We start from the raw sequence: 27531 nt of genomic DNA, 5'->3' as shown, positions 1-27531 counted from the left end.
GTCAGGATCAAATATTTAAAGCCCTTATCAAAATTGGAAAGATTTAAGAATGCTAAAAAGCTGAAAATCAGGCACCATTTCAGATCAGGAAAGTCGGTAGTTTTCAGAAGATTGTCCAGTTGCTCAGGTTTCCCAGTCTAACACACCTTCCTGTTCCTTTGCTGTCGTTCAGCATCTTCACCCTTGTTACAAAGTCCTTATTATTTACACACACTGAAAGACGTTTCCATCAAACTGGATGCATTGTATGGGTTTTTAACTCTATCCTGTGTATTAAGCTTCTGCACCGTGATCCGATGTGACACTGATCCGCATCCATCTCCACACACACACAAAAAAAATGGTTATGATTCCTTTATCCAACATAAATAATCCTGGACTGATACCTGCACTAATTTCCATTTGAGCTTGTGAGAAATTGTAACAGTATCACTCTGGATAATTATGTTTGGCTAAGTGCTTGATGAGCATGGTGTGTGGAGAGAAGGAGTGCTCATCCTCTCGCATCCAGAGCTAGACAGCAAAAAAAATCAATAGTTGCTTGAGCTGACAGTTGTGACAGTACAAAAGAAAGTTGACACTGAAGAGGGTAAGAGAAGATGAAAGGACTCCCTTAGTGTCATTGCCGTTCGGTCCGTAGACACGGTCGTGTACAGGGGTTGGACAATGAAACTGAAACACCTGCTTCTTAGACCACTATAAATTTATTAGTATGGCGTCCGGCCTCTTTTTGCGACCGATACAGCATCAGTTCATCTTGGGGATGGCAGATACGAGTCCTGCACAGTGAACAGAAGGATTTTTAACGTTTCCTGACTTCAAAACATCCCAAATTGTCTAAATAATATTCTGTGCAGGCCATGGGAGATGTTCAGCTTCACTTTCATGTTCATCAATCCCCTCTGCCACATGTCCTGCAGTGTGTTTTGGTGCACTATGATTCTATAATGAATTCAGATGTTGAGCTAATTTACATGTTGCTCAGCTGGTCCTGCTAACACAAGTCCGACTGACTGTATATGACTTATACAGTATATGTATATGACTATGATATTATTCATAATCACACTCTCTGGAGTCACCCAAATGAGGATGAGGTTCCCTTTTGAGTCTGGTTCCTCTCAAGGTTACAATCTAAGGGAGTTTTTCCTTGCCACAGTCACCTCAGGTTTCCCCATTAGGGATTAGAATTCGATACAGATAAATATAAATAACATTAATCTTGAACTTTTTGTACTGTAAAGCTGCTTTGAGACAATTTTCATTGTTAAAAGCACTATACAAATAACATTGAATTGAATTATCATCCACCTTCAAGGTACAAAGTTTTAACCACTGGACACACATGGTCCTCCAGAATGATTCGGCAGACTTTGGCAGTGATGTGCCCTTCTAAGAACAAGTAATGGGTCTAGGGATTGCCTTGATATTGCAGCCCAAACTGGCACACAACAGTCCAGGTGTTAAGCTTCTTTGGGGCTTTTCCACACCAGATGTGAGAAGGATGTTTCACATTGACCACAGCCTAAGATTTCCACTGCTGACAGCATTGAAACTGACGTTCGGCATTGGCACGAGTGACCAAAGGTTTGGCTACAGCAGCCGGACCATGAATATTAACCCTGTGGAGCTCCAGACAAACATTTTTGGTGGAAACGGGTAGAGTCGAAGTGCATATTTAATCCTATATAGTTAGGCCGCTTTGATTTAACATTATTTTGAATACAATCTGTGTTAGTACCTGGATATTCCTTTAAGACTGCTTCCACTCCTGTTGCATGTGGTTGGTCCGTCATGGTGGTATGCCGACATTACCCTGGAAACCGTGTCTCCTGATACATCACAAAGCCACACACCAACAATTTGTCCTCTTTTGAACTCCCATTATATTATGTGGATTGTAGTATTTTATGCACAGCTGTATTACTGCTCTGTTGATTCAAACCTCACACTCTGCTCTTACTTATGAATGTGAAATAAGTGACGATCGGCCACGCATATATCTACTGTTCAGGCATAACATTATGACCACCTGCCTAATATTGTGTTGGTCCTGCTTTTGCTGCCAAAAAAAGCCCTGACCCATCATGCACGGTGTATTCTGACACCTTTCAATCAGAACCAGCATTAACTTCTTCAGCAGTCTGAGCAACAGTAGCTCGTCTCAATGAGCCTTGACCACCCATGACTCTGTCACCGGTTCACCACTGTTCCTTCCTTGGACCACTTTTGATAGATACTGACCACTGCAGACCGGGAACACCCCACAAGAGCTGCAGTTTTGGAGATGCTCTGATCCAGTCGTCTAGACATCACAATCTGACCCTTGTCAAACTCGCTCAAATCCTTACACTTGTCCATTTTTCCTGCTTCTAACACATCAACTTTGAGGACAAAATGTTCACTTGCTGTCTAATATATCCCACCCACTAACAGGTGCCATGATGAGGAGATCATCAGTCTTATTCACTTCACCTCTCACTGCTCATAATGTTATGCCTGTTCGGTGTGTGTGTGAAACCTCCAACACCAGTGTTTTCAACAGCAGTGTTTTTAATTGTCAAATCCCTGCAGGTGAAATTAAACGGACGTGTCCTGCTCCTTTAAAAAAATGCCTCGTGCCTCTGAACGAACACTAACATTTACACTAAACTCTCATTGGAGTGTGAACTCCAAGTGAAATGGGGTTAATTTAGATAACGCTTTGTGAGAATGCCCCAATTAGTTTGCTATACAGTTGCAATCTGCATGGCAGTGTCACCTTGCCTCCTCTTTGCGGGTTCCTCCCCTTGATGAGGTCGTGTGAAGATAAACAGCTTATCCTGGGGCGAAATATGCTGATTGGGGTATTGTCATTCTCCGTGTCCTTTAGCTCACTCACAGTCACTGCAGTGAAAAAACCTCATCTTATCTGTACTGACTGACTCGCGGCAGCTCGAAATCTGTAAATGAACAAACAATACGGTTAAAAAAAAAAAAAAAAAAAAAAAAGTTGCGGAAACGGACATTGTTGCATTGGAAATCAGCGAAGCTATTCACGGGAACTACATTGTGATTCTGTATCCGAGTACAGCGCATGACAGACGAGCGTTTATCTCAATCAGACCGCATTCATTCTGCAGATTATTTAGCGCTATTGAGCTTTGCTCTGCTCAGTTTATGTAGGCTCGCAGCTATAAATCCAGCAAAGGGTTTTGCCTCATGATTGCTAGATGTCCTCGCTGATGTACTCCACTGCAGTTACCGGATATAATTAATGACCCGAGCGAAAAAGCTTCAGCTTGGCAGCGAGATCTGTTCTGTACATGCTGATCGAGCTGCGGTCTGTTACTGGAGGTCGGGAGCTTTAAAAAATACCTTTATTTCTGTTAGCGTTATGAGCTGAAGACTGTGGCACTGAGCTCCAACTTTGTCGTAAATCATAAATAATGGATCAATGGCAGGTTCCAATTAGGAAGGATAATCTTATCTTCATGTCATTATCGCACGGTCTTCCAGCTAGACGTGGAGGAATCAGGTGCTAATAGTTTATAAAGAGTTTATAAGGTGTTGAACGCAAGTGATTATGAACATATAGACATCATGATAAAAAATATATTAAATGAATATACTTGGAGTGATGATGTCTATTTTGTTATTAGGCTAATGAGGTTCATAATGACAATAGGATATCCATATAATAATAAAATACACAATAATATCCATACTTTTACATATTTATATACATATATATTTCAGGCCCATGTATATAGTTCCCTCCAAAATTATTGGCACCCTTTATTAAAATAGGAAAAGCGGTTATATTAAAACCAACATTCTACACAATCATACAAATCTGCTACTTAAGCAATAAGAGAAACTTTTTCTTTTGTTCAGGTAATCGGTATATTTAGAAATATTTTTTGTTACTTAATTCTAAAGCATTTACTATAAAATACGAGGATGTTAATCGTCCTACATATTTTCTGCTCCGAATAATCCAGAGTGACTTCAGGATTTTAAGAGTCTATGGATTTAATGAACATAATTGTCATATATAGAAATATATGTATTATAAATACTGTATATATTTTATAAATGGTTTCTCTCCTATTGCTCAAGTTGCAAATGTGAATGATTGTATGCATTGTTTGTTTTAATAGAATCATTACTCCTGATTTCGTAAAGGGTGTCGATACTTCTGGAGGGCACTGTATATATGGCCCTGAAAAAGCTTTGACATTTTGTCTTCATGCTTTATTAACATGTGAAGGGATTTGAGCCAGTGAATTTAGAGTAGTGGATGAGAGGCTATTTAACACAGAGGCACCATGTCAGCTTAGTTCAGAGTAATCACAGCTATTTTAGCATCCATGTGTCAGAGACATTCAACACCTAAATGAGTTAGTAATTAAGAAGTTTTGGAGGGATGGATTGATGGATGGATGGATGGATGGATGGAGAAAAGGAAAGATGGAGGAATGGAGGGATGGAGGGATGGATGACGCATCTTGTACCTGTAAATGATGATCCCTTGAACAGCCAGAGAATAAATGGACTCGAAAATGTGGCTCCGTTTTCTGTTACTAGCATGTCAAGACATTAGGTCTTCTGGCTGAATGATGTTCTGTGAGTCCAACAGGTAGTGTCCTTCAAGCTGTCTCTCTCTCACACACACACACACACACACAAAAACACACTCACAGCCCAGGGCACCAATGCTAACGTCTTTAAGTCAGGAAATGTACCACAGGCCTGCAGCTACGTTCACACATGCAGAGATTTTATTGCTGAAAGTCACCACAGCAATCAAGTTCTGGCTGCTGTAGTAATAACGATTATCACTGGGTAACACAAGAAGCATTCCTCTTGACAACAAATCAGTCATCCTGCCTCTAAAATGAAACATTCTGGAGGGAGACTTGGTGTTTGTGTGTATCTGCATCATATCATACGAGATGAAGGAAAAGCAGTGTGTGCTCTTCACTCCCATTGATAGTCACTCCGTATTTGGATAAAGTCGCTAGAAACGTCCACATCTATTCGCAGTGGCAGGAAGCTCTCATTGAAAATAAATAATCTCTGTTGTCTGTATGTGAGAACGTTGCATGCCGGAGCAAAAGGTCATCGCACGTTTCCCGGATTCATGTTCGGACGCGTTTAGAGACACGGCTCCCGAGCGAAGAGTTCCGGTTCACGTGTGCTCAAGGTTATTTGCGCTTTAGAGGCTCAGAAGACGTTCCACCCAGACGGAGCAGGGAGATGATGAACAGAGAGCGATGTCGATGACGATTCCTCTCCAAGGAGACGGGAGTCTAGCAATATCAACACAATATCCATTAGCAAATACAGAGCCTAAAGCAATTACTTTCCTCACACACTAAACAGTTACAACAAAAAAAAAACAACACCCCACAGCGATCCGGTTCCACGGTGATGTCTAGTTTTCCCATGATGTATAAAAGTTCATGAGCTGAAACCATGCCAGGCTGATTGCCCCCAGCAACACGAGCTTAGAATTTGCTGTGGATTGAGACGTGTATGTGCTTGCTGCGAACACGTGCTACATCCAAGACGAAACGAGAACCTGAGCAGACAAAAACAAAAGCAATCTTCTTAAAAACAATCGTTCAAACCCGAGTTAATGCTCAAAGAGGAAACTGGAAAGACCTATAGTTTAGGTGCTGACGTTGCAGAGACCTGAGTAAGCAAACTTCTCAAAGGAAATAAAAAAAAATGTCCACTCAAGCAGGCAACACAAACGACATCGCCTTGTAATGGCATTTTAAATTACACGTTGCCGGGAAAAGTGTTTGTCCAAAGAAAACAAGTTTTTGTGATGATGCAAATGAGTGACTATTTTAAATCCTGTTCTTCTTCCTCACCACTTCACCATTTACTTAAGCGTAATATGCGGAATCATGAAAAGGAAGAAAACATGAAGCTTCAAGTTTTGTTGAATCTCTGCCAGGAGAAGAGATGTGTCACTGAAGGGACAAAGAAATCCGGCGTGTGCGTACTGTAATTCTCTCTGTGCTACTCAAAATCCATTGTTCGTTTAATCAGCTCTATTCAGGCTAACCTTACGGATGTGTCAACAAGAGAGCCGGAGGAAATCTGTCTGAATTGCTAACAACTGTGCACTAAAGAAGCAATCATATTTAAACACTCCAAGCGTGTTTTTTCGCGGCTTTCGAACGCACTTCTCTTGATATTTTATTTCTCTTTTTAATTACGGCATATTCTGTTAATAGCTGATTAATTTAATAGCTGCACTCTGGTATATTGAGGTCCCAGGTGAGAAGGTCTCTTTGGGTAAAGCAGATTTTTATATTTGGGCAATGAGCTGATTTGTGTATTCATAATAGCTTCAATATCTAGATAAAAAAAGAAAGGCTGCTCCTTACTGACTTCCACATAAAAAATAAAAAAAAAGCTTTACATGAATGTAAGCAAAAATCTTTTGAAACTCCAACACCACAAGTGAATAAAATCAAGCACCTAGGCATGCAGACTGCTTCTACAAACATTTGTGAAAGAATGGGTCGCTCTCAGGAGCTCAGTGAATTCAAGCATCGTACCGTGATACATTGCCACCAGTGCAATAAATCCATTCATGAAATTTCCTCACTATTAAATATTCCACAATCAACTGTTACTGGTGTTATAACAAACTGGAAGAAGTGGCCATCTTTCTGCAGAGTCAACAGCTACAGACCTGTCCAAGTAAAAAAATATATATAAAAAATGTAATATTCCTTGCACTTAATAGTTTAGTGGGAAGCGTTGTGTTCTTATAGGAATCTTACCGTATGATCTGGTTTGAAGTAGAAGAGTCTGGTTAATACTTGGATCATGATTTTGTATGCATGTACAAAAAAAAAAATTCATTCACTTGAGAGCATATCAGAGGCAATTTTCCCCTGTCCATCAGCTTTCCTGACACCCTGACAAGCTCTGCGTCCCCTTAAAACTTTCCGCTGTCGTCGTGATTTTTGTCATGGGTATTACTACTGAGTAATGGTCTGTAATAGTGTTGAAGGGCATGAAGTGCTTTTTCAGCAGTAAAATACTTCAATTGGTGAAATTGCAAGCAGAGGATCCTTCTTTTAAACTCCTAGCAGTGAAGACGCGTGTGTAATTACTTTATGATAGCTGAATGAAAGAGGGGATCGGCTGAGTGAGCTTGATGATGTGATGACACGGTGCATCTTGGTTCCACCAAATCTCTGGTGATTTAAAAAAAAAACAAAAAAAAAACGAACGATCCTCAGAATATTGCGGAGATAGATTGTGGTAATTTCTGCAATCGTGAAATCCTGTGACTGTACAACGCTCTAACGCACCTCCTTCACCAGCAAAAACTCACTAGGTGTGACATAATTGAATAATTCAGTGAAACAGGGACCATAAGGTAACTGAGTGAAAGAGGAAACTTGACCTGGAGTAATGGCTATCACGATGAAGCAACCTGCCTGCTGCAGTGGAAAAGTCTTCTGAGTGCCTCAGGTAAGTTGATTACAGGACCTTCGGAAAGAGCCACCCATTTCTGTCTAGTTAAAAAAAGTCGATTATAAACAAGCATTGATTTCCACACAAAAAGAGTCAGACGGTTTAATTTAGACCTATTCGTGAATACAAAAGCGATTCGTCTCGGGGAAATATGAGGGATCTTTCTGTGTCACCGAGCTCACTCGGGTCAACACTGAAAGCCGGAGTAAAGGGAGGGGAGTTTAAATTCAGCAAACATTCTCAGTGTGTTCAAGAGATCTGCTCAACCCCACCCCGGCCCTCTTTAAACCCAATTACATGCCACACTGGCAGGCTGCAGTGCAGTAGATCAGTCAGGGTGGCATGTGGGGTACTAACATCACGCAGGATTATACACCGCATATGGAGTCATGCTGCGAAAGCACAATGTCGTTACTGTTGTGTCAGGTGAGAAGTAAAACTAATACAAACACACACACACACACACACACACACACTCCATTAAGCTAGTCTCCCCTGTCCAGCCCACTACACCTGTGAACCAAACGATCTTTCCCACGCCAAAGCTTTAAAAATGCAACAGAGCTGCCGAGGCTGTGTTAAACTAAATTATTCATGAATAAAGCTATTTATAATATAGAAGACTTTCCACTGGTGGTGTTTACACAACTCACTTGTTCACACATATATTACGCCGTTATAGAATTCTCAAATCTGATTGGGTCAAAAATCCCAGGTATACATTAATATACCCATTCTACTACATTACTGTTGCTATAGTAACTATACATATATACATATATATACATACATATATATATATATATATATATATATATGTGATACTGTGATAATGTGATACAGTAAATGAGACGTTTATTTATGGAAGAAGTCTCCAGTGTCAGCATTTTTGTACCAGTCAGTAACAGGAGCATCTTTAGTTTCACTGTTACACAACAAGCAGAGGTTTGTTTGTTAGTTGTTTTTTCTTTTGCTTTCTTTGCCTTACTGTGCCAAGAGGGAGAGAAAGAAAATCTTTCATAATGTATTTGATAACAGGAACCAACACGCCTCGCAGATGTTCAACATTAAAGGTGACTGGAAATGTTTCAGATATACAACCTTTGATTCAGAAATAAATAGAAAATTGTAATTATTGGCAAACTGCTAGGATGTATATTGAATAAAATGTGTTATTACTGAAATATAATTACCTTGTAGGTGAAAACAGTGTCACATGACCTTACTGCTGATTACCTTCCTCTAATGAAAGTTTTTAACGCTACAGTGTGAACAAGAAATCTGGAATAATGGTATACTGCTACTTCATGCTACACTGACACAGGTCATAGGGTCGTCATCTGTTTTCAGAGGAATTGTATTCCTACACTGTTTTGGAAGAGACATTCTAGCAGGTGTCTAGATCTGAATAACATTAGACACTTTAGACTAACAGACACTTCCACAGTCACTGCAGTATTTACAGCATTTAAAAATGTGATATTGTAAGGAGACTGCTCTTATCATTAATTCCCAAAGATGTGCATTCACCCTAGTGAAAAAATACACCGATCAGGCATAACATTATGAGCACCTGCCTTATATTGGTGTTGGTCCTGCTTTTGCTGCCCAAACAGTCCTGACCCATCACGCACTGTGTATTCTGACACCTTTCTATCAGAACCAGCATTAACTTCTTCAGCAATTTGAGCAACAGTAGCTTGTCTGTTGGATCGGACCACACGGGTCTTCGCTCGCCACGTGCATCAATGACCCTTGGCCGCCCATGACCCTGTCGCCGGTTCACCACTGTTCCTTCCTTGGAACACTTTTTATAGATACTGACCACTGCAGACCGGGAACACCCCACAAGAGCTGTAGTTTTGGAGATGCTCTGATCCAGTCATCTAGCCATCACAATTTGGTCCTTCATCAAACTCGCTCAAATCCTTTACGCATGTTATGCATGATTGATGTATGTTGAAAATTAAGGCAGAGTGGGCACAGTGGTTAGCCTCGCACCTCCAGAGTTGTGGGTTTGATTCCCGCCATTGCACTGCGTGTGCGTGTGTGTGTGTGTGTGTGAGACTGTGCCCTGCAATGGGTTGGCACCCTGTCCACTGCCTTGTGCCATGAGTCAGTGACTGGTTTTGTCCTTGCAACCTCCAAGTAAATAAAAGCACAGACGAATGTTGACAATGAATTCATTAATTATGTTTAATGTTCATTGTGTGTTTTTCTGTGACTAAAACTGCACTTCAGATCACCCTTAAACTCCATTTGGATACTGTTTATCAAAATTCATCAACTTTTCCCAATACATACAACACTGCACAAAACACCCTATTACTTTTTAATACAAATTTTGTTAAAAATGTTTATTTTATGAATCCTGCATTGAGTCTGTACCCAAAAAGAAATGTTTGTATGACAGTAAAGAAAGGTATTTATCAAGTAAGATAGCACTTTATAGAAAGGCAGTGGAGAAGAAGAAAAGGAGGGGGGGAAAAAAACATAATGAAGGCTCCTGGGTTTTAACGCACAATAAAAAGAGGTGAGTGTGACAGTCAAAATCTCCAGACCAAGTCGCCAAGATGCTCAACAAAACTTATCAGCCATTTCCGTATAAAACTGCACAAATTGTACCCGAGACTACTATTAATAAAAGAAATAAAGAAAAAAATTTTCCCACCAAATATTGTTTAGTTTATTGACTATATGTTGCACGTCTTCTAAGTAGATTTTTCTTTGCATGTGCCTAAGACTTTTGCACAGTGCTGTACAGCATGCATGTCCGGCCCTGAGCTCTGGACATAACCTTCTTCCTACACAATTCATTTCATAGTTAAAATAAAACAAGAGACACAGCAGAAAAAAAAGGCATCTAGTTAGCTAGGAGTAAGTACGAGCAAAGGAAAGTAAATTCCTTAAGGTTTTTTCCCCCCATTTATTCATTAAAACTTTTTTTTTTATTGTGCTATAAACCAGAAGTCATGTTTGGTTAAAGTAGTGCTGTAACAAGCTGGTGCAGTTTTATTGCCCTTGTTAGCAAGCTGCTTGTCGAGCACTAGCCCACGGTGTGTGTTTGGGATGCTGGTGATTTATTTTTCAACTCTGACCAGTTTGAGGAATTTAATTTGGCTCAGTTTATGCTTCTGTGCCAGTGAGGTGAAGGTTGCCAAATCCCAGAACTGGCAAAAGTCCAAATATGTGTTGAACCCTTTAACTTTTACCAAGTCAGCTTTCTGATTCCACGGAAAAAAAAAAGAACTCAATCCTCAAACACATTAAAAACACCGATCAGGCATAACATTATGACAAGTGACATGAATAACACTGATGATCTCCTCATAATGGCACCTGTTAGTGGGTGGGATATATTAGGCAGCAAGTGAACATTTTGTCCTCAAAGTTGATGTGTTAGAAGCAGGAAAAATGGACAAGCGTAAGGATTTGAGAGAGTTTGACAAGGGCCAAATTGTGATGGCTAGACGACTGGATCAGAACATCTCCAAAACTGCAGCTCTTGTGGGGTGTTCCCGGTCTGCAGTGGTCAGTATCTATCAAAAGTGGTCCAAGGAAGGAACAGTGGTGAACCGGAGACAGGGTCATGGGCGGCTAAGGCTCATTGATGCAGGTGGGGAGTGAAGACTGGCCTGTATGGTCCGATCCAACAGACGAGCTACTGTTACTTAAATTGCTGAAGAAGTTAATGCTGGTTCTGATAGAAGGGTGTCAGAATTCACAGTGCATGACGGATCAGGGCTGTTTTGACAGCAAAAGCGAGACTAACACAATATTAGGCAGGTGGTCATAATGTTATGCCTGATCGTTGTCTGTATATTTATAGTGAAATATTTGGTTGTTAGTTGTGTATTTTTGTTATTCCCATGAGAAATTGTTCAGCCATCTCAAATCTAAGTGTTAATGATGATGTTTTGTTATTACTAGCAAAAAAAAAGGCAAAAGCTTTTCTCACATTTTTCTCAATGAATATTTTCCAGTGCTGTCATCTTGATGAGAATTTCCACAAAAATTCATGAATACAACCAATATTGAAATAATTTAGTTCCAAAATGCAATGCAGCTACACCGGAGACTCGCCTTGATGAGCTAGCAATGCATGAGATGCTGCTATATGATGATAGAGTCGTCTGCAGTGTGAGCGTTAAAGTCAATGCTTCAGTGGAGGCTGATTTATTAGAGCAAAGTGTACATATGAGGAGGTGACGAAGCTGGACAGACTAAAGCGCTGCTGCATCGTTGAAGCAAGAGCTGATTTCCACTGGCGCTGCGGTCAACAGGTAGTCGAGTGGCATTGTGGGTAATATAAGGAATGGTTAACTAAAGTGAAAATAGACAAACATTTCAATGACAGGAGCTTTAATTAAAAACGAACAAAAAAAGTCAGCTCAGAATTTCATTACTAGATAAATCTTAGAGGAAGTGAAAGACTAATAAGATGTTCAGGATGGATTTTCCTTTTTTATATGATTCAAGATTTATTGTCATATGCATAGAAAAAAAACACAGTGGTGCAGACCATGCAAAGAAATTCTTAATTTGCAAGTCTCCCATATAGAAAATAATAAATAATAGATCAATATAAAAAAGGTAATATAAATATAGAGGCTATATAATATACACCGATCAGCCATAACATTCTGACCACTGACAGGTGAAGTGAATAACACTGATTAGTGCCAAATTGTGATGGCTAGACGACTGGATCAGAGCATCTCTACAACTGCAGCTCTTGTGGGGTGTTCCGCAGTGGTCAGTATCTATCAAAAGTGGTCCAAGGAAGGAACAGTGGTGAACCGGCGACAGGGTCATGGGCGGCCAAGGCTCATTGAGACGAGCTACTGTTGCTCAAACTGCTGAAGAAGTTAATGCTGGTTCTGATTGAAAGGTGTCAGAATACACTGTGCATGATGGGTGCATGACTGGCCCGTATGATCCGATCCAACAGACGAGCTACTGTTGCTCAGATTGGGTCAGGGCGGTTTTGGCAGCAAAAGGTGGACCAACACAAATATTAGACAGGTCACAATGTTATGTTAATCTAGTGCGTGTACAGACCAACAACCTGGCTTTACGTCATACAAACACAAGTTCTGTTTTTTGACTCCATGAAATTACAGAAAAATATAATCAAAAAAAATATACAAATGTCATCTTAATTATCCGGTGCAAAGATTAAAATACACATCCAGATTAAACCTAATCAGACTGGCATTTTTATTAACAACACTCCTGTGGCTTAAATGTTTGACAAATTTTTCCCAAAAAAAAAAAAAAAAAAGTAAAACAGTTTGAGTATCTGCTCAAAACTATCACACACACACACCCACGTCACTCACACACCTCTCCATGTGACGAGCGATTAAAAGACAGCAGAGGCTAATGAAGTGTCTGCTTGAGCTTGTATCGTTAAAATAGATGGTATTAGCGTCAAGATAACGGCGAGAGCTGTTCCCGAAACCTCGTTCCTGACAAAGACTATAATGAGATTATATGCCGTTAGAAAAATTCAGCAGCGGTATAGCTTTATCAGTGAACTTCTAATGAGTTTGATCTTCCAAGCACTGAAGCAGCTATTACTAAACATAATGATATCACACAATACAGCGCTCAGGCTGCTGTCACTACATCTGCTCCAACAGCCGAAAAGGTTCCCGGCTCTGCGGAAAGAACGCATACTTCCTGCCATACCTCGCATACTTCAGCCCGTGACCTACAGAATGTATTAACACATCGTCCTCTGCGGCACAGCGTTCAAAGCAGATCTGTCCTGATGAGTTATGGACCTCGGAGAGCTGTGAGGTTTTAATCAGTTGGAGACTCGAGCACATCAACGGGGAAACAAAATACGGACTAAGACGATGGTGTTGAAGATGGGAAAGTTACTGGGAGCAGCTGATAACTAACCTGATGGATTGATGCACTCGATATTAGGATCAGGAAGCTGAAAGATTAACTTTCTGGCAGGCTGAAAATATTTTAAACACTTTTAACGCTTTAACCTGTTAATGTCATTGACACATTGCTGCTTAGTTTGCAGTCTGTGGTGTGGGCAAACAGCTCCTCTAAACTATAGCCACCTATAATGCATGGCTGTGCTGTGTTAGCATTGATCATTAGGTTCTCGGCAATAGTGGATGCGCCGTTAAAGGAAAAAAATCCCCTCTGAGTGATATGTGCCTTAAATCATTGTAATTGGCCGAGATTTCCTTTGGCAATGAAATTCTACCTTCACCATCAACACAATCGTTACTGTTATCGTGTAGATAACAAACTAGCCCAGTCCGGTCGTGTCTCTGCCATAATTCAACACAGCCTTATCCTGCAGCAGTATTGCACTGTGGATCTCTGATCTCTCCAACATTCTCATATATTTTAGGAGCCAAAAGCAAATTCAGATCATTCATTATCAGGATATTTTTTTCTCTCATTGCAACTGCACTAGCAGTGTCAGGGCAACACTCTCAATGACTTCTCAATGGAATGATGAAAATACAGAAAAAACTTAACAAATTAGCAGCAGACTCACTAAACAGATCACAAATATTACAACAGAAATATTTTAATGTCATAGTCTAGTGCAGTCAGCCAACCTATACAAACGTAGAATTCAATTTTAGCCCTGATTAATCAAGATAAAGCAAGCAGACTGAGAATAAGAAAGAAGTGTGTTTAGTCAGGACTGCATCTGGATCAGGTGTGTTTAGTCAGGACCGCATCTGGATCAGGTGTGTTTAGTCAGGACCGCATCTGGATCAGGTGTGTTTAGTCAGGACTGGATCTGAAGCAGGTGTGTGTAGTCAGGCCAGGATCCGGATCATTAACGTTTAGTCGGGACCGGATCAGGTGTGTTTAGTCAGGAGCAGATCAGGAGCATTTAGTCAGGACCGGATCCGGATAAGGAGTTTGTGGTCAGGACCAGCTTTAGATGAGGAGCATGTATTCAGTACAGGATGTGAAACAGTTATTCAGGACCATTTATAAATCAGATGTGTTTACTCAGACATCAGACATACTCAGTCAGGATCAGACCTGGTCTGGGTATATTTAGTAAAGATTCAGCATAATCATAATCATATGCAGTTATTCAGGGTTGGATCTGGATCAAATTCAGTCAGGATCAGGGCACAATTAACACAGGTCAGGAAGTGTTCAGTCTGGTTCACATGTGATTAGTCAGGGTCAGGATGTGTTAAGTCAGAATCAGATGTGATTAGAAAGAGCCAGGATGTGTTCAGTCAGGATTAGATGTGATCAGTAAGGGTCAGGATGTGTTCAGTCAGGATCAAATTTGATTAGTAAAGGTCTGGACATGTTTGGTCAGGATCAGATGGGTTCAGTCAGGAGCGGGATGTGTTCAGTCAGGATCAGATGTGATTAGAAAGAGCCAGAATGTGTTCAGTCTGTGTCTGGCTGCGATCAGTACAGGTCAGGGTGTGTTCAGACAGGATCAGATGTGATCAGTAAGGGTCAGGATGGGTTCAGTCAGGATCAGATGTGACCAGTAAGGGTCAGGGTGTGTTCAGTCATGATCAGATGTGATCAGTAAGGGTCAGGATGGGTTCAGTCAGGATCAGATGTGATCAGTGAGGGTCAGGGTGTGTTCAGTAAGGGTCGAGATGGGTTCAGTCAGGATCAGACTTGACCAGTAAGGGTCGAGATGGGTTCAGTCAGGATCAGATGTGATCAGTGAGGGTCAGGGTGTGTTCAGTAAGGGTCGAGATGGGTTCAGTCAGGATCAGACTTGACCAGTAAGGGTCGGGATGAGTTCAATCAGGTTAGGATGTGATCAGTAAGGGTCGAGATGGGTTCAGTCAGGATCAGACTTGACCAGTAAGGGTCGGGATGGGTTCAGTCAGGTTAGGATGTGATCAGTAAGGGTCGGGATGGGTTCAGTCAGGTTAGGATGTGATCAGTAAGGGTCGGGATGGGTTCAGTCAGGTTAGGATGTGATCAGTAAGGGTCGGGATGGGTTCAGTCAGGTTAGGATGTGATCTTAATAACCGGTGACTACAGAATAAAGTGAAAGACAAAGAGCGGCAATCGCATGAGTGTAATGTGTGTGTATGAACACACACAGCAAGTGTTATGAAGCTCGTTTTGGTTTGGACACAGCTGGACACACGGCTATAGCGACAGTGCGATTCGGCACAACACAAAGCAAGGACTTTTAACACCGAGGCGGTTGGTTGTTAGTAGCGACTACATATGCTGTAGCACTTCCATGTGTGATAGTCGGAATGGAGGCCAGGCATGATATGCTCTCTAACTATAGAATGAAGCATACTAAGCGAACAAGTGCGCGTGCTGTGGCGGGCTCGGTTAAAAACACTGGCCGCCGCAGAGGCGCCGCTCACTTCAACACCAAACTGCTTCAAAGTTAGCACAATTAGCGCTTACAAACGTGTCCCAAATTCAGCCGGTACTTTAGAAGAAACATTAAGTGGAATATAGCAAGGGCAACTTTCACATATAAATATATGCGCACACACACACTACACCCGAGCCTCGAATCAGTCAAACCACACTGCGCGCGCGTGTGTGTGTAGGGTCAGAGAAGCATGATGTGGGGGGAAATCGGTTTCCTACCTCCTTCTTGGTCGGCCTGAAGACAAGCAGGGATGTTCTTCTTCCAACCCGGCATGTTTTATGCAGCGTGCTTCGCCTTCACAGCCGCCTCAAACACATAATCTCACGGTCTCGACACGGGCTCCGCTCGCGTGCATGTCCCTCCTCACCGAGACTGCAGGCTCTTCCTTTTTCAGCGAGCGCTGTAATTCAACGCCGCGTGCGTCTCGCTCAGCCTCGGTGTGGCGCGAGCTCACAAGGAGAAGGAGGAGGAGAACGAGGAGGAGGAGGGCGCGAGCCGGCAGCGAAGGTGGGCACTACTATCAATACTACTACCCCACATAAATAACCGGACAGTTTTCGCTCTTCCTTCCTCTCAGCCGCTGCGTTTTGCTATTATGTGGTGCACGGGTTCTTTAGAGACCCGTGGCTAAGCAGAACCGAATGACTGATGAAGGTGTAAACGTGCATGTGCACCGGGATGTCAATGGTCTGTTCCGGTGTTGTAGCCCAATATGGCCTCATTCATTCATTCATACAGATCATAAAGCGACTGTAACCTGCAACGTGTTTTACAGTGTATTCTAATCATTAAATCGCTGCGACATGAAACATTTCTTCTGTCTGTCGTTCTTAATGGTTACAATTAATCACACGCTATGATCTGTCAGTATGAATCTAAAGGTTAAAATATCTGTGATACTAACTTGATGAAACCTGTTAAAAATGAATATTTTCTGCCTGAAGAGAATGGTAGGTGTGTCAAACTACATAATGACTGGCTCCTAGGAAACATAAACCCAATGTTTAAGCACACTTATATTCATTCATTCATCCATTCATCCATTCATGCATGCATTCACTAAATCTTCACTAACCAATCTATCCTGGTACTGTTTGTAGATCCGGAGGCAATCCCAGGAATGCTGGGTGTGGCATGAGATGGAAATAGATAATAGATAGGACACCAGTCAATCATAGAGCATCATGCACACACTCACACATTCATACCTAGGGGATATTGGCAAGTGTTTTGGAGATCAGAGTATCAGAGGGGTGTCTAATCTTATCCGCAAAAAGTCGATGTGGATGCAGGTTATTATTCCAGTCAAGCAGGAGCGCCACCTGTTTAATCAGGTTTGTTCATAAAAACCTGTACCCACACCGACCCTTTCTGGATAAGATGTGCGTCTGTGTATAAGAGGAACCTAGAGAAAACCTTACTCGGATATGGGAGAACTCCACACAGAGTATAGCCCAAGCTCAAACCTTTGGAGCTAAATGAAAGAGAATTTTTTAATAGACACCTACAGAATGCAATTCTGGTATTTTACACTCAGCTGTGAACACACTGTCACGTCTGACCTTACAGAAAATTCCCAATGTTAGCTACACGATGTCTCGACTGGGTTATGATACGGTACAAGCTGAACAACAAATATAAAACAAAGCTGATTATCATCTATCATTCACAAGCTTCCAGCCAACTGAGAGAATAAATGAATTCCCTACCGGTTCACCATGAAAAAAAAAGTTCAAACTGGCTAGTCATTTTTTCTCTCTACCAGACCTTCTCATTACTTTTTGCTTACACTCTCTGTGTTGAGCTGATTCCTGCCAGTCACCGTATAGGTGCACTTATTTTGTGCTCAGAGTTGGGACTGGCGTATAATATAATTTCCTGCTGGTTCTGACCTGACACCACTGACACAGCAACTATGAAATGTAATATTGTCAGGGCAGCCCAGCAGCTCAGGAACATCATAATATAATATAATTTTTTCTTCCTGACTCAATTCTTTGTTTTTGTTTTGTTTTTTAATGTAAATCATATACAGCTTTAATAACAAAAAAAAAATCCAAGAAAAGATAAGCTCTGTCACTGCGATTTCATGCCTTTTTAAAAACCAATGACAGTGAAAGTGTTGAAGCACTGTAGATTATTGTATAGTTTGATTACTTTCTGAAAGTCTCTGTAAGCCTATACGTGATTGCCTCTTTGACTTGTTCTGAGTCAATTAACTCACCTTGAGAGGTATACATCAATAATATATATCAATTTTTGTGCAAGCACCAAACTAAACAACATATACACATAGTATCATGCCTGTGTGAGTCCATCCATCCATCAATCCATCCATCCATCCATCCATTTTCTGTATGGCTTATCTTATATAGGGTCTTGGGGATGCAAAGCACAAAGCAGGGAAAAACCCTGGATGCACCAGTGCATGTGCACCATCGCACATGCACTCACATACCCATTCACACATTATGAACAAGATGCCAGTCATCCTACGTTGCATGTCTTTAGATTAGGGGAGGAAAAAGGAGCATCCAGAGGAAACCCCTGAAACTTGGAGAAAACAGGGAGAGAACTTCACACATACAGAATGGAGGGGAAATTAAAACCCTTACACTGGATGTGTGAGGCACATGTGCTATCCACAAAGCAACCGCTCCCAGCTATGGTCTTCACAGACAATTTGAAATGAATCTTAATTACATATACATTTTCACTGATGATTTCATTTCATATATTTATTTATTAGGTTACACTCCATCCATCCATTTTCTATACCCACTTTATTCCTAATTAGGGTCACAGGGATCTGCCGGAGCCTATCCCAGATACATCCAGAGGTACACCCTGGACAGGTAGCCAGTCCATCACAGGGCCACATATAGACAGACAACCACACTTAGAATTACCAATCAGTCTAATGTACATGTTTTTGGACTTGGAGTACCCAGAGTATGGGGAGAACATGCAAACTCCACACAGAAAGGCCCCTAAACCCAGGAATCGAACCCAGGACCTTCTTGCTGTGAACATATTAAAAGATTTAACTCTTGCAACTGCTACGTTTTAGTGTAGTCCCTTCTGAAAATGATCATAGGTTGCTAAAAAGACACTACAAAACACCACAGCTGTTTCAAACCCAAATATTGCCATCATTTATTTTGATCCAGGCAAACTAAGCTTAGCTGGCATTATGTCTTATTTTACTATGGCCAGGTCACACAAGACCTGTGTGTTAATCATTAAAGCAATTTTACATGGATTTTAATTTTAAGTTAAGCCTATGTGGAGCACTCTTCTTTAACCTCTGCAAGATTCTGGTTAATAGGGCACTGCAATATGTCGAGCGATAAGAGCAGATAATAATGACTCTCTACAGGAATGTAAGTCTCAGGATTTGCACAGCATTCGCACAGAACCTGACTTGTATGCAATCTATTTTTGTTTAGGAGACCTATATTTTATTTTTATTTTTTAAACAGACAGCTGATCCGCAGGTATTTTGCCATACTTCTTTGCTACAATTTTGCACATCACTAGTGAGTTACCTGTATATCACTTCACTGCCATAACTGCTTTCTCACTTCATCAGTCCACTCAGATTTCTTGGCAGCTTCATACTGGCTCGATGCTGCAAGCCAAAACCAGGCACTAATGAGTGATGCCATTCAGAGGTGACTAGACGAGGTCCAGTCTGACGAGCATTTGTCTATCAGTGTACCCATCCACTTACCCCTGAGGCAACATCCAGAAATGCACAGCTTAGAATACAAGTATAGGAAATAAGTAGGTGGGGGGGGGGGGTCTACTCAAAGGAAATTAGATGGCTTCGCTTTATATGCTCAGAAGAATAATGCATTAGATAGAGGTTGGTTAATATAAATGCTGCCACCAGAATCTGACTGAGAGGCTGAGTGAATGGTTCATGCTAGTTTTTTTTAGGTTCTCTCAAATATATTTTCCCCTATGGCTTAACAATAATACGCCATTAAATATTCATTATGCCAGCCAAGGAAGGAATAAAACATGGTGTGCTTTTATAAACATATTATTATTGATTGTTCTCCTATAACATCCCAATGTGTTTTATTCCTTTTACACGACATTCTAATTTATTTATAACAGATTTTTAAATGATCATTATGTTTAATGTTGTCTAATAATGTTAAGTGGTTGCTGTTATCACTTATCGTATAGCAGCTACAATCAGTCATTCCCTCACTGGCTTTTCTCTCGCAGTTACTAAGACCATAAACTCACGGTACCATAAAAGCGCTGGACACTGGAGACTCCTTCCAAAAATGATAAACACATCCTAACACTTTTTCTGTTTATGTTTATTTGAATATCCACCATGCAAGCCCTTGTGTTAATTGTTACTATAGAAACTGTAATGTATTAGAACACATTAATATAAACTGTTGGTTGGATTTGAATTCCAGCCAGCACTTATTTGTCAGAGCTGCTATAATAGAAAATCTATCAACTCCATCTTTGAAAATTGTGCCTTGAATACGGTAACGTGAGGAGAATTGTGCATACCACTGACCTGACAGCAAAACGAATTCAATTCAAAACAATTCAAGTTTATTTGGATAGAGCTGCCTTTTTTTTTTTTTGGTAGTAACAACAAAACCTCATCATTAACACTTAGGTTTGAGATGGCTGAACAATTTCTCATGGGAATAACAAAAATGCACAAGTAACAACCAAATATTTCACTATAAATACACATACAGTGACCAGGCATAACATTATGACCACCTGTCTCATATTGATTGGTCCCCCTTTTGCATTGTGTATTTTGACACCTTTCTATCAGAACCAGCATTAACTTCTTCAGCAAGTAGCTCGTCTGTTGGATCGGATCACACAGGCCAGCCTTCGCTCCCCACGTGCATCAGTGAGCCTTGGCCGCCCATGACCCTGTCGCCGGTTCACCACCGTTCCTTCCTTCGACCACTTTTGATAGATACTGACCACTGCAGACCGGGAACACCCCACAAGAGCTGCAGTTTTGGAGATGCTCTGATCCAGTGGTCTAGCCATCACAATCTGGCCCTTGTCAAACTCTCTCAAATCCTTACTCTTGCCTATTTTTTTCTAACACATCAACTTTGAGGATAAAATGTTCACTTGCTGTCTAATATATCCCACCCACTAACAGGTGCCATGATGAGGAGATAATCAGTGTTATTCACTTCACCTGTCACTGCTCATAATGTTATGCCCGATCGGTGTGTATATATATATATATATATATATATATATATATATATATATATATATATATATATATATATATATATATATATATATATATATATCTATATAAATTTATCCCTAACAAGCTTGCCAGAGGTTATGGTGGCAAGGAAAAGCCCTCAGATGATATGAGGAAGAAAGTCTCAAAAGGGATCCCATCCTCATCTGGGTGACATTGGAGATTGGTGATTATAAATCATTTTTATAACTGTGACCTATATGGTCAAAAGGGGAAATTATGTCATCACGAAATTCATTCTAGTTCTAACATGAAGTCTCTTCACTGATGGAGTCTTGAGTGGAAAACTGTTTGTATTAATTGCAGTCCAAAGACATCTTAATGCTTTCCATGAAGCACCATTTCATTGCATTGTACCAGCAATTATTTTAAGACGGTCAAGCACTGTAAGAGCTCCAGCAAAGTTCCACCTGCATACAAGCAATGTAAAATGGTTTGGCCATTGAGGCATGACACAGGGCTATAAACAACACATCCGAAGGTCCATATATCAAACAGCGAGAGGCTTTACTCCCATTGTACTGGAGGGAAATCTAAAGAAGAATCTGAAATCATTCATAATGACAATTTTACACTTGTTGTATTAAACTTCCAACCATTTTCCATTAAGCGGCATTATCATAATTGATTAGAAATTAGCAGCTCATTCACAGAAGAGAAATGTGTTAAGCTCTGCAAAGTGCTTTATTATTATCCAGTCTCAAAAGAGCATCTAAATCTGAGCCTTCTTACACAGGTACTATGAATGGATGTTCATTTCCTGAAGTTGGAATAAAACATTACACAATATTTTCTTGTCATTGCGCTGACATTGCCTTGGTCTATTTTTTTCCCCCTCGAATGCAAGCATTTACCTTCCAGATAATTGAACATGTCATCTACCGTGTGTGTGTGTGTGTGTGTGTGTGTGTGTGTGGCACTCTTGCTGGAACTGCATGGCCAGATAGGGAGGCAATTATTGTCACTCTTTGACTGATGTTAACAGAAAAATGTTTCAAGGAGACCTTCTTACAATAAATAATCAAAGCATCCAAATCTAATTTTTTGCCACCGTTGTTTCCACTCTGACTGCAGAGAATGCACAGGACAAAAGTATTTGTTTGGTTATTAATAATATCAGTTCATGAAAGTGCACTCTGCTGGTGCGAATCATGTTCGAGTTTGAGACCCAATTATATTAGGAAGAGAGTCTAGTGCAATGAAATCTGTCCATGACTAAGTGTCTCATGAGAGGGTTCAGTGTTATAAAACAATAATCAGTCATCGTTCATTAAGGGGAAGTGGTAGCTCAGTGATTAATGCGATGAGCTACTGATTGGAAGTTTGGATCCTCGAGCAAGACCCTTAACCCTCAATTGCTTAGTTGCGGCCCGTCTCAATTGGAAATTGCACTGGATAAAAGCCGGCAAATGAGCAAATGTAAATGACTTTTGGCACCTTACTCCAACTGCCTTCTCGAACCTGTCATTATAGTAAACTGTGTTATAAAATTATGCAACAAGGTGAGTAGGAAAATGACATTCTTTCCCTTAAATGTCAATGTTAATAACAGTCTTTTAGCAAAGGCTGATTCAGTATTGTGACCTTTAGTGATTCTGACTGGTTTCTGCTTAGCATCACAGCGAGTGCTGGTGCAAACCACCTGGGATTAAATCAGGTGGCTTAAAGTAACATGGTGAGATAACGGGAAAAAAGGAAAAGAGACAAGAAATGGGTTATGTCACATATCTGATCTCTCTTTTTGGTCAAAAAAATACTAATGGTTTTTTTTTCTTTCAGGATAAGTCTAAAAAATGAAAATAAGTAGAGTTAGATAAATGACATCTATAAACACTTCCAGAGTGAAAACACAGCGTTATCTGGACCTACCAGCCCAGGGTTGGTATCACTGTAGTTATTATTTAAACCAAAAAAATGAGGAAGGAAGGAGGGAAGGGAAGGGAAGGGAAGGGAAGGGAAGGGAAGGGAAGGGAAGGGAAGAAATGAAATGAAATGAAATGAAATGAAATGAAATGAAATGGAAAGGAAGGGAAGGGAATGGTGGAAGGAAGGAAGGAAGGAAGGAAGGAAGGAAAACAAAAGGGAAGGAGGGAGAGAGGAAAGGAGAGGAAAGGAAAGAAAAGGAAAGGAAAGGAAGGAAGGGAGAGAGGGAGGGAGGAATGGAATGGAATGGAATGGAATGGAATGGAAGGAAGGCAGGAAGGAAGGAAGGAAAATAGAAGGAAGGAAGGAAGGAAGGCAGAAAGGAAGGAAGGCAGAAAGGAAGGAAGGAAAATAGAAGGAAGGAAGGAAGGAAGGAAGGAAGATCGAGGGGAAAATGAAGAAAGGAAGGGAGGGAGGGAGGAAGGCATGAAGGAAGGAAGGAAGGAAGGAAGGAAGGAAGGAAGGAAGGAAGGAAGGAAGGAAGGAAGGAAGGAAGGAAGATCGAGGGGAAAATGAAGAAAGGAAGGGAGGGAGGGAGGAAGGCATGAAGGAAGGAAGGAAAATGGAAGGAAGGAAGGAAGGAAGGAAAATGGAAGGAAGGAAGGAAGGAAAATGGAAGGAAGGAAGGAAGGAAGGAAGGAAGGAAGGAAGGAAGGAAAATGGAAGGAAGGAAGGAAGGAAGGAAGGAAGAAAAGGAAGGAAGGAAGGAAGATCGAGGGGAGAAGGAAGGAAGGAAGGAAGGAAGGAAGGAAGGAAGATCGAGGGGAGAAGGAAGGAAGGAAGGAAGATCGAGGGGAGAAGGAAGGAAGGAAGGAAGGAAGGAAGGAAGGAAGGAAGGAAGGAAGGAAGGAAGGAAGGAAAATGGAAGGAAGGAAGGAAGGAAGGAAAATGGAAGGAAGGAAGGAAGGAAGAAAAGGAAGGAAGGAAGGAAGGAAGATTGAGGGGAGAAGGAAGGAAGGAAGGAAGATCGAGGGGAGAAGGAAGGAAGGAAGGAAGATCGAGGGGAGAAGGAAGGAAGGAAGGAAGATCAAGGGGAGAAGGAAGGAAGGAAGGAAGGAAGATTGAATGAAAAAGGAAGGAAGGAAGGAAGGAAGGAAGGAAGAAGGAAGGAAGGAAGGAAGAAGGAAGGAAGGAAGAAGGAAGGAAGGAAGGAAGGAAGAAGGAAGGAAAAAGGAAGGAAGGAAGGAAAAAGGAAGGAAGGAAGAAAAGGAAGGAAGGAAGGAAAAAGGAAGGAAGGAAGGAAAAAGGAAGGAAGGAAGAAAAGGAAGGAAGGTTGCTGAGTGAGAATCTGGCACCACATCATATCAAGCTTGAATCCTAAGCATGTAGTTCTTCTAGCAGAGACTGTGTGCATCTGGAGCTGTAAATGGTCTGGCCTATTGGACCGTGCCTGCCTGCTGCCTGACACAAAATGATTCATGGGGCACTGGCAGCGCTTCAACTTTCTCAGGGCAATCAAAGGCAATATGATTTCTACTTCAATCAGAGTGCTTTACTGCCCGTTTCACCACTTGTTTGTGTGGCGGAATAAAATACCAGTGTCAGGCGGCTTCCTCTTCGCAGGCAGCAAGCTGATGTAAGTCTGATATTAAAAGGCAGAGGAAGCCAGGGCACAGGAGCAGAAAAGAGAATGAGAGGGGAGCCAAAATGAAGCAGCTGCCTTGATAGAGATGGCAAGATATTGAAAAAATATTTTGAGATCATTGTCAAGTCTACATTTTAGCCTTTACCTGTTGTAGTACAGTCTACCTTTGGAGACGATTACCTTCCAGCTGTTATTGTTTTTCCAGTGCTTACAGTCAGAATAAGATCATATTTATACTGTATATTTTTTTGCTTTCAATATTCCAGTGTTATACGTACCCTCACATGACAAGCTTCTTCCAAAAAATTATATCTTAGATTGTTAAAATAATCTTCAATTAAGAAAACAATGTCATTAGAAATTATTATATAACTATAAGAAAATATTATATAACTATTAGACAATTTAGATTCTGGCCTATAATATACAGTATACACACTACCAGTCAAAAGTTTGGACACACCTTTTAATTCAGTGTTTTTTGTTTAGGGATTTATTTTCTAAATTCTAGAACAATACTGGAGATTTCAAAACTATGCAATAAAACACATGGACTTAAGTAATCCATATGTAATGACAACAAAAAACAACAGTCAGTTGTTATTTTAAGACACGAAGGTCAGGTGTTCTGGAATAGTTCTTGCAAGAACAGTATTGTCAAGTGCATTTACAAAACCCATCAAGCACCATGAAGAAACTGGCTCACATGAAGACCATCCCAGTAAAGCAAGACCAAAACTGACCTCTGCTGCAGAGGAGAAGTTCATTTAGAGTTACCAGCCTCAGAAATCACCAATTAACAGCGCCTCAGATTAGAGTCGTTATGAAGGCTTTACAGAGCATCAGTAGCAGACATATCTCAATATCCACTGTTCAAAGGACATTATTGTGGATTTCAGCCGTTTTACAATGTAGAAAGAAATAAACATCAGGAAAGACCATGGAATTAGAAGGTGTGTCCAAACTTTTGACTGGTAGTGTATATATATATATATATATAAATATAGTATATAGTATAGTATATATATATATACATATATAAACAATCTAGAAGCAATATCATCTTAGTCGATCCTACTCATTTCAAATACGTCTGTAATTATGGATTTTATAGCTGATGGCTTCTTATTTAATATGACTTGCTCCAAGAACATATTCTCCAATATGTCAAATACAGCCAGCTATAACTTTGTCTTTATTTAGTCCTCTCACATAAGTCTTGTCAAACATCCCAATGTTCCATGAATCAAAATAACTGCTGGCAGAAGTGAAATCAGGAGGCATGACAGGAGTTTGTGCTGCATTAGGCTGGCATGCCTGAGGATGTGCAGTGCAGAGTCAGCTCTAATCCAGAGCCGCTTCTCACAGCCACAGTGCCGGGTTTGGCTTTAAGACTTTAAGACTACTTTAACTTGAGCTTTCCCTCATGTTGCTATCACAGAGTTTAACATGTTCATTGCAATCAGTGAGTAGAAGCATATGACAGAGAAGCACTGAAAAAGGCACAAAATATGTTTATCACAACAAAACAATCAATTCCTATGAAAGCATTTACACAAAATGTACTAGATTTTTGATTTTATATTGTATACATTTTGATTAGACAACTGAATTAACCTCAATTGAATTAATAGATACAATCATCCATTGTTTTTCTGTTCTGCATATCCTATACAGGGTTGTATCTTATACCTGGAGTATAGCCTAAAGACAATTGAGGTACAAGGAGGTGAGAATCATCATGTGAGAATTACACACTACGGACAATTTAGACATGCCGGTCAGTTGCATGTCTCTGGACTGGTGGAAAAGACTGGAGTACTAGAGGAAACCCTATGAGAAAATGCAAACTTTATGCACACAGACCCCCAACCTTGGAGGCATGAGCCAAGCATACTTACCACTAAGCCACCCTGCATTTTTAAATACTTTTTTTACCTGTAGTCCCTTTAGTTGATGGTCAGATATACTCTTTAGAAATACTAATCTGGGGTTACACTGCACATACCTGCAGAGTACAAAGGCACAGAGAGAGTGTGAGAAATTCAGACAGTGAGAGCAATCAATAAAGGAAAAGGTCAGAGCTGATAGAAAGGACATAGAGCTCAACTGGAGGAGACATGTATTTCCTCATAAGGACTGAGTAATAATCAGTCTGAAGTTTGGGCTGGTGATGAACTGTGTTCGGCTCAATTTATCAGGTGCTCGTGGGACGTGACATGATTGTACTTAGAAGAAAAAAATCTTTTACAATGTTTTTTAAAGGCGATTCAATAATATTTTCAATATATCTCAAGCAGTGGAGTTGGGATTCTGATGAACATTTTACATGCAAGTATGACATATATAATTTAAAGCTTTTAAAGTGGTTCTCGACTGTCTGACAGCTCAGACACGGGTTTCTCCCTCTATAGCACCACAGACAAATAAGTAAGCTTCATCTCTACATTGTCAAGGTGGAAAAAATGTAATGCTTTACTTGATGTGGAAAAACCACTACTAAGCTGGACTATTGTAATGCCTTACTCGAATCCTTACAAGAACCAGAATGTTTCATCATATTAGCCCCATTCCGTCCACACTACACTGGCTTCCAGTATATTTTCACACTGATAATAAAATCAGTGATGACCTGTAAAGCTCTGAAACGCTTGCTCTACAGCATCTGAGCAAATATTTCTTTTTCATGCTTAGCATTGGGTTGTGGGTTAGATTCCTGCCTCCACCCTGTGTGCATGTTCTCTGGGGTCCTCCCCCAGTCCAAAGACATGCACTGTGGGCTGATTGGCATCTTCAAGTTATCTTGAGTGTGTGTGTGTGTGTGTGCTTGTGTGTGTGTCTAAGATTGTACTGCACAATGGGTTGGCATTGGGT

General features: G+C 40.7%; 1 protein-coding gene across 1 annotated transcript in view; it reads right to left on the bottom strand.

Moving 5' to 3' along the window:
- Positions 1-16415, bottom strand: part of grip1 (glutamate receptor interacting protein 1) — a 294167-nt gene extending 277752 nt beyond the window's left edge. Inside the window, exon 1 of the mRNA XM_058417361.1 lies at positions 16084-16415. Coding sequence (XP_058273344.1) covers positions 16084-16138 — 55 coding nt within the window. The 5' untranslated portion in view covers positions 16139-16415. The remainder of the gene's footprint in view (positions 1-16083) is intronic.
- Between the last annotated feature and the right edge of the window lie 11116 nt (positions 16416-27531).

Source organism: Hemibagrus wyckioides, linkage group LG19, assembly GCF_019097595.1.
Source record: "Hemibagrus wyckioides isolate EC202008001 linkage group LG19, SWU_Hwy_1.0, whole genome shotgun sequence".
Lineage (NCBI taxonomy): Eukaryota > Metazoa > Chordata > Actinopteri > Siluriformes > Bagridae > Hemibagrus > Hemibagrus wyckioides.
The sequence above is the reverse complement of the archived record's forward strand: the minus strand, read 5'-3'. Positions and strand labels throughout refer to the sequence as shown.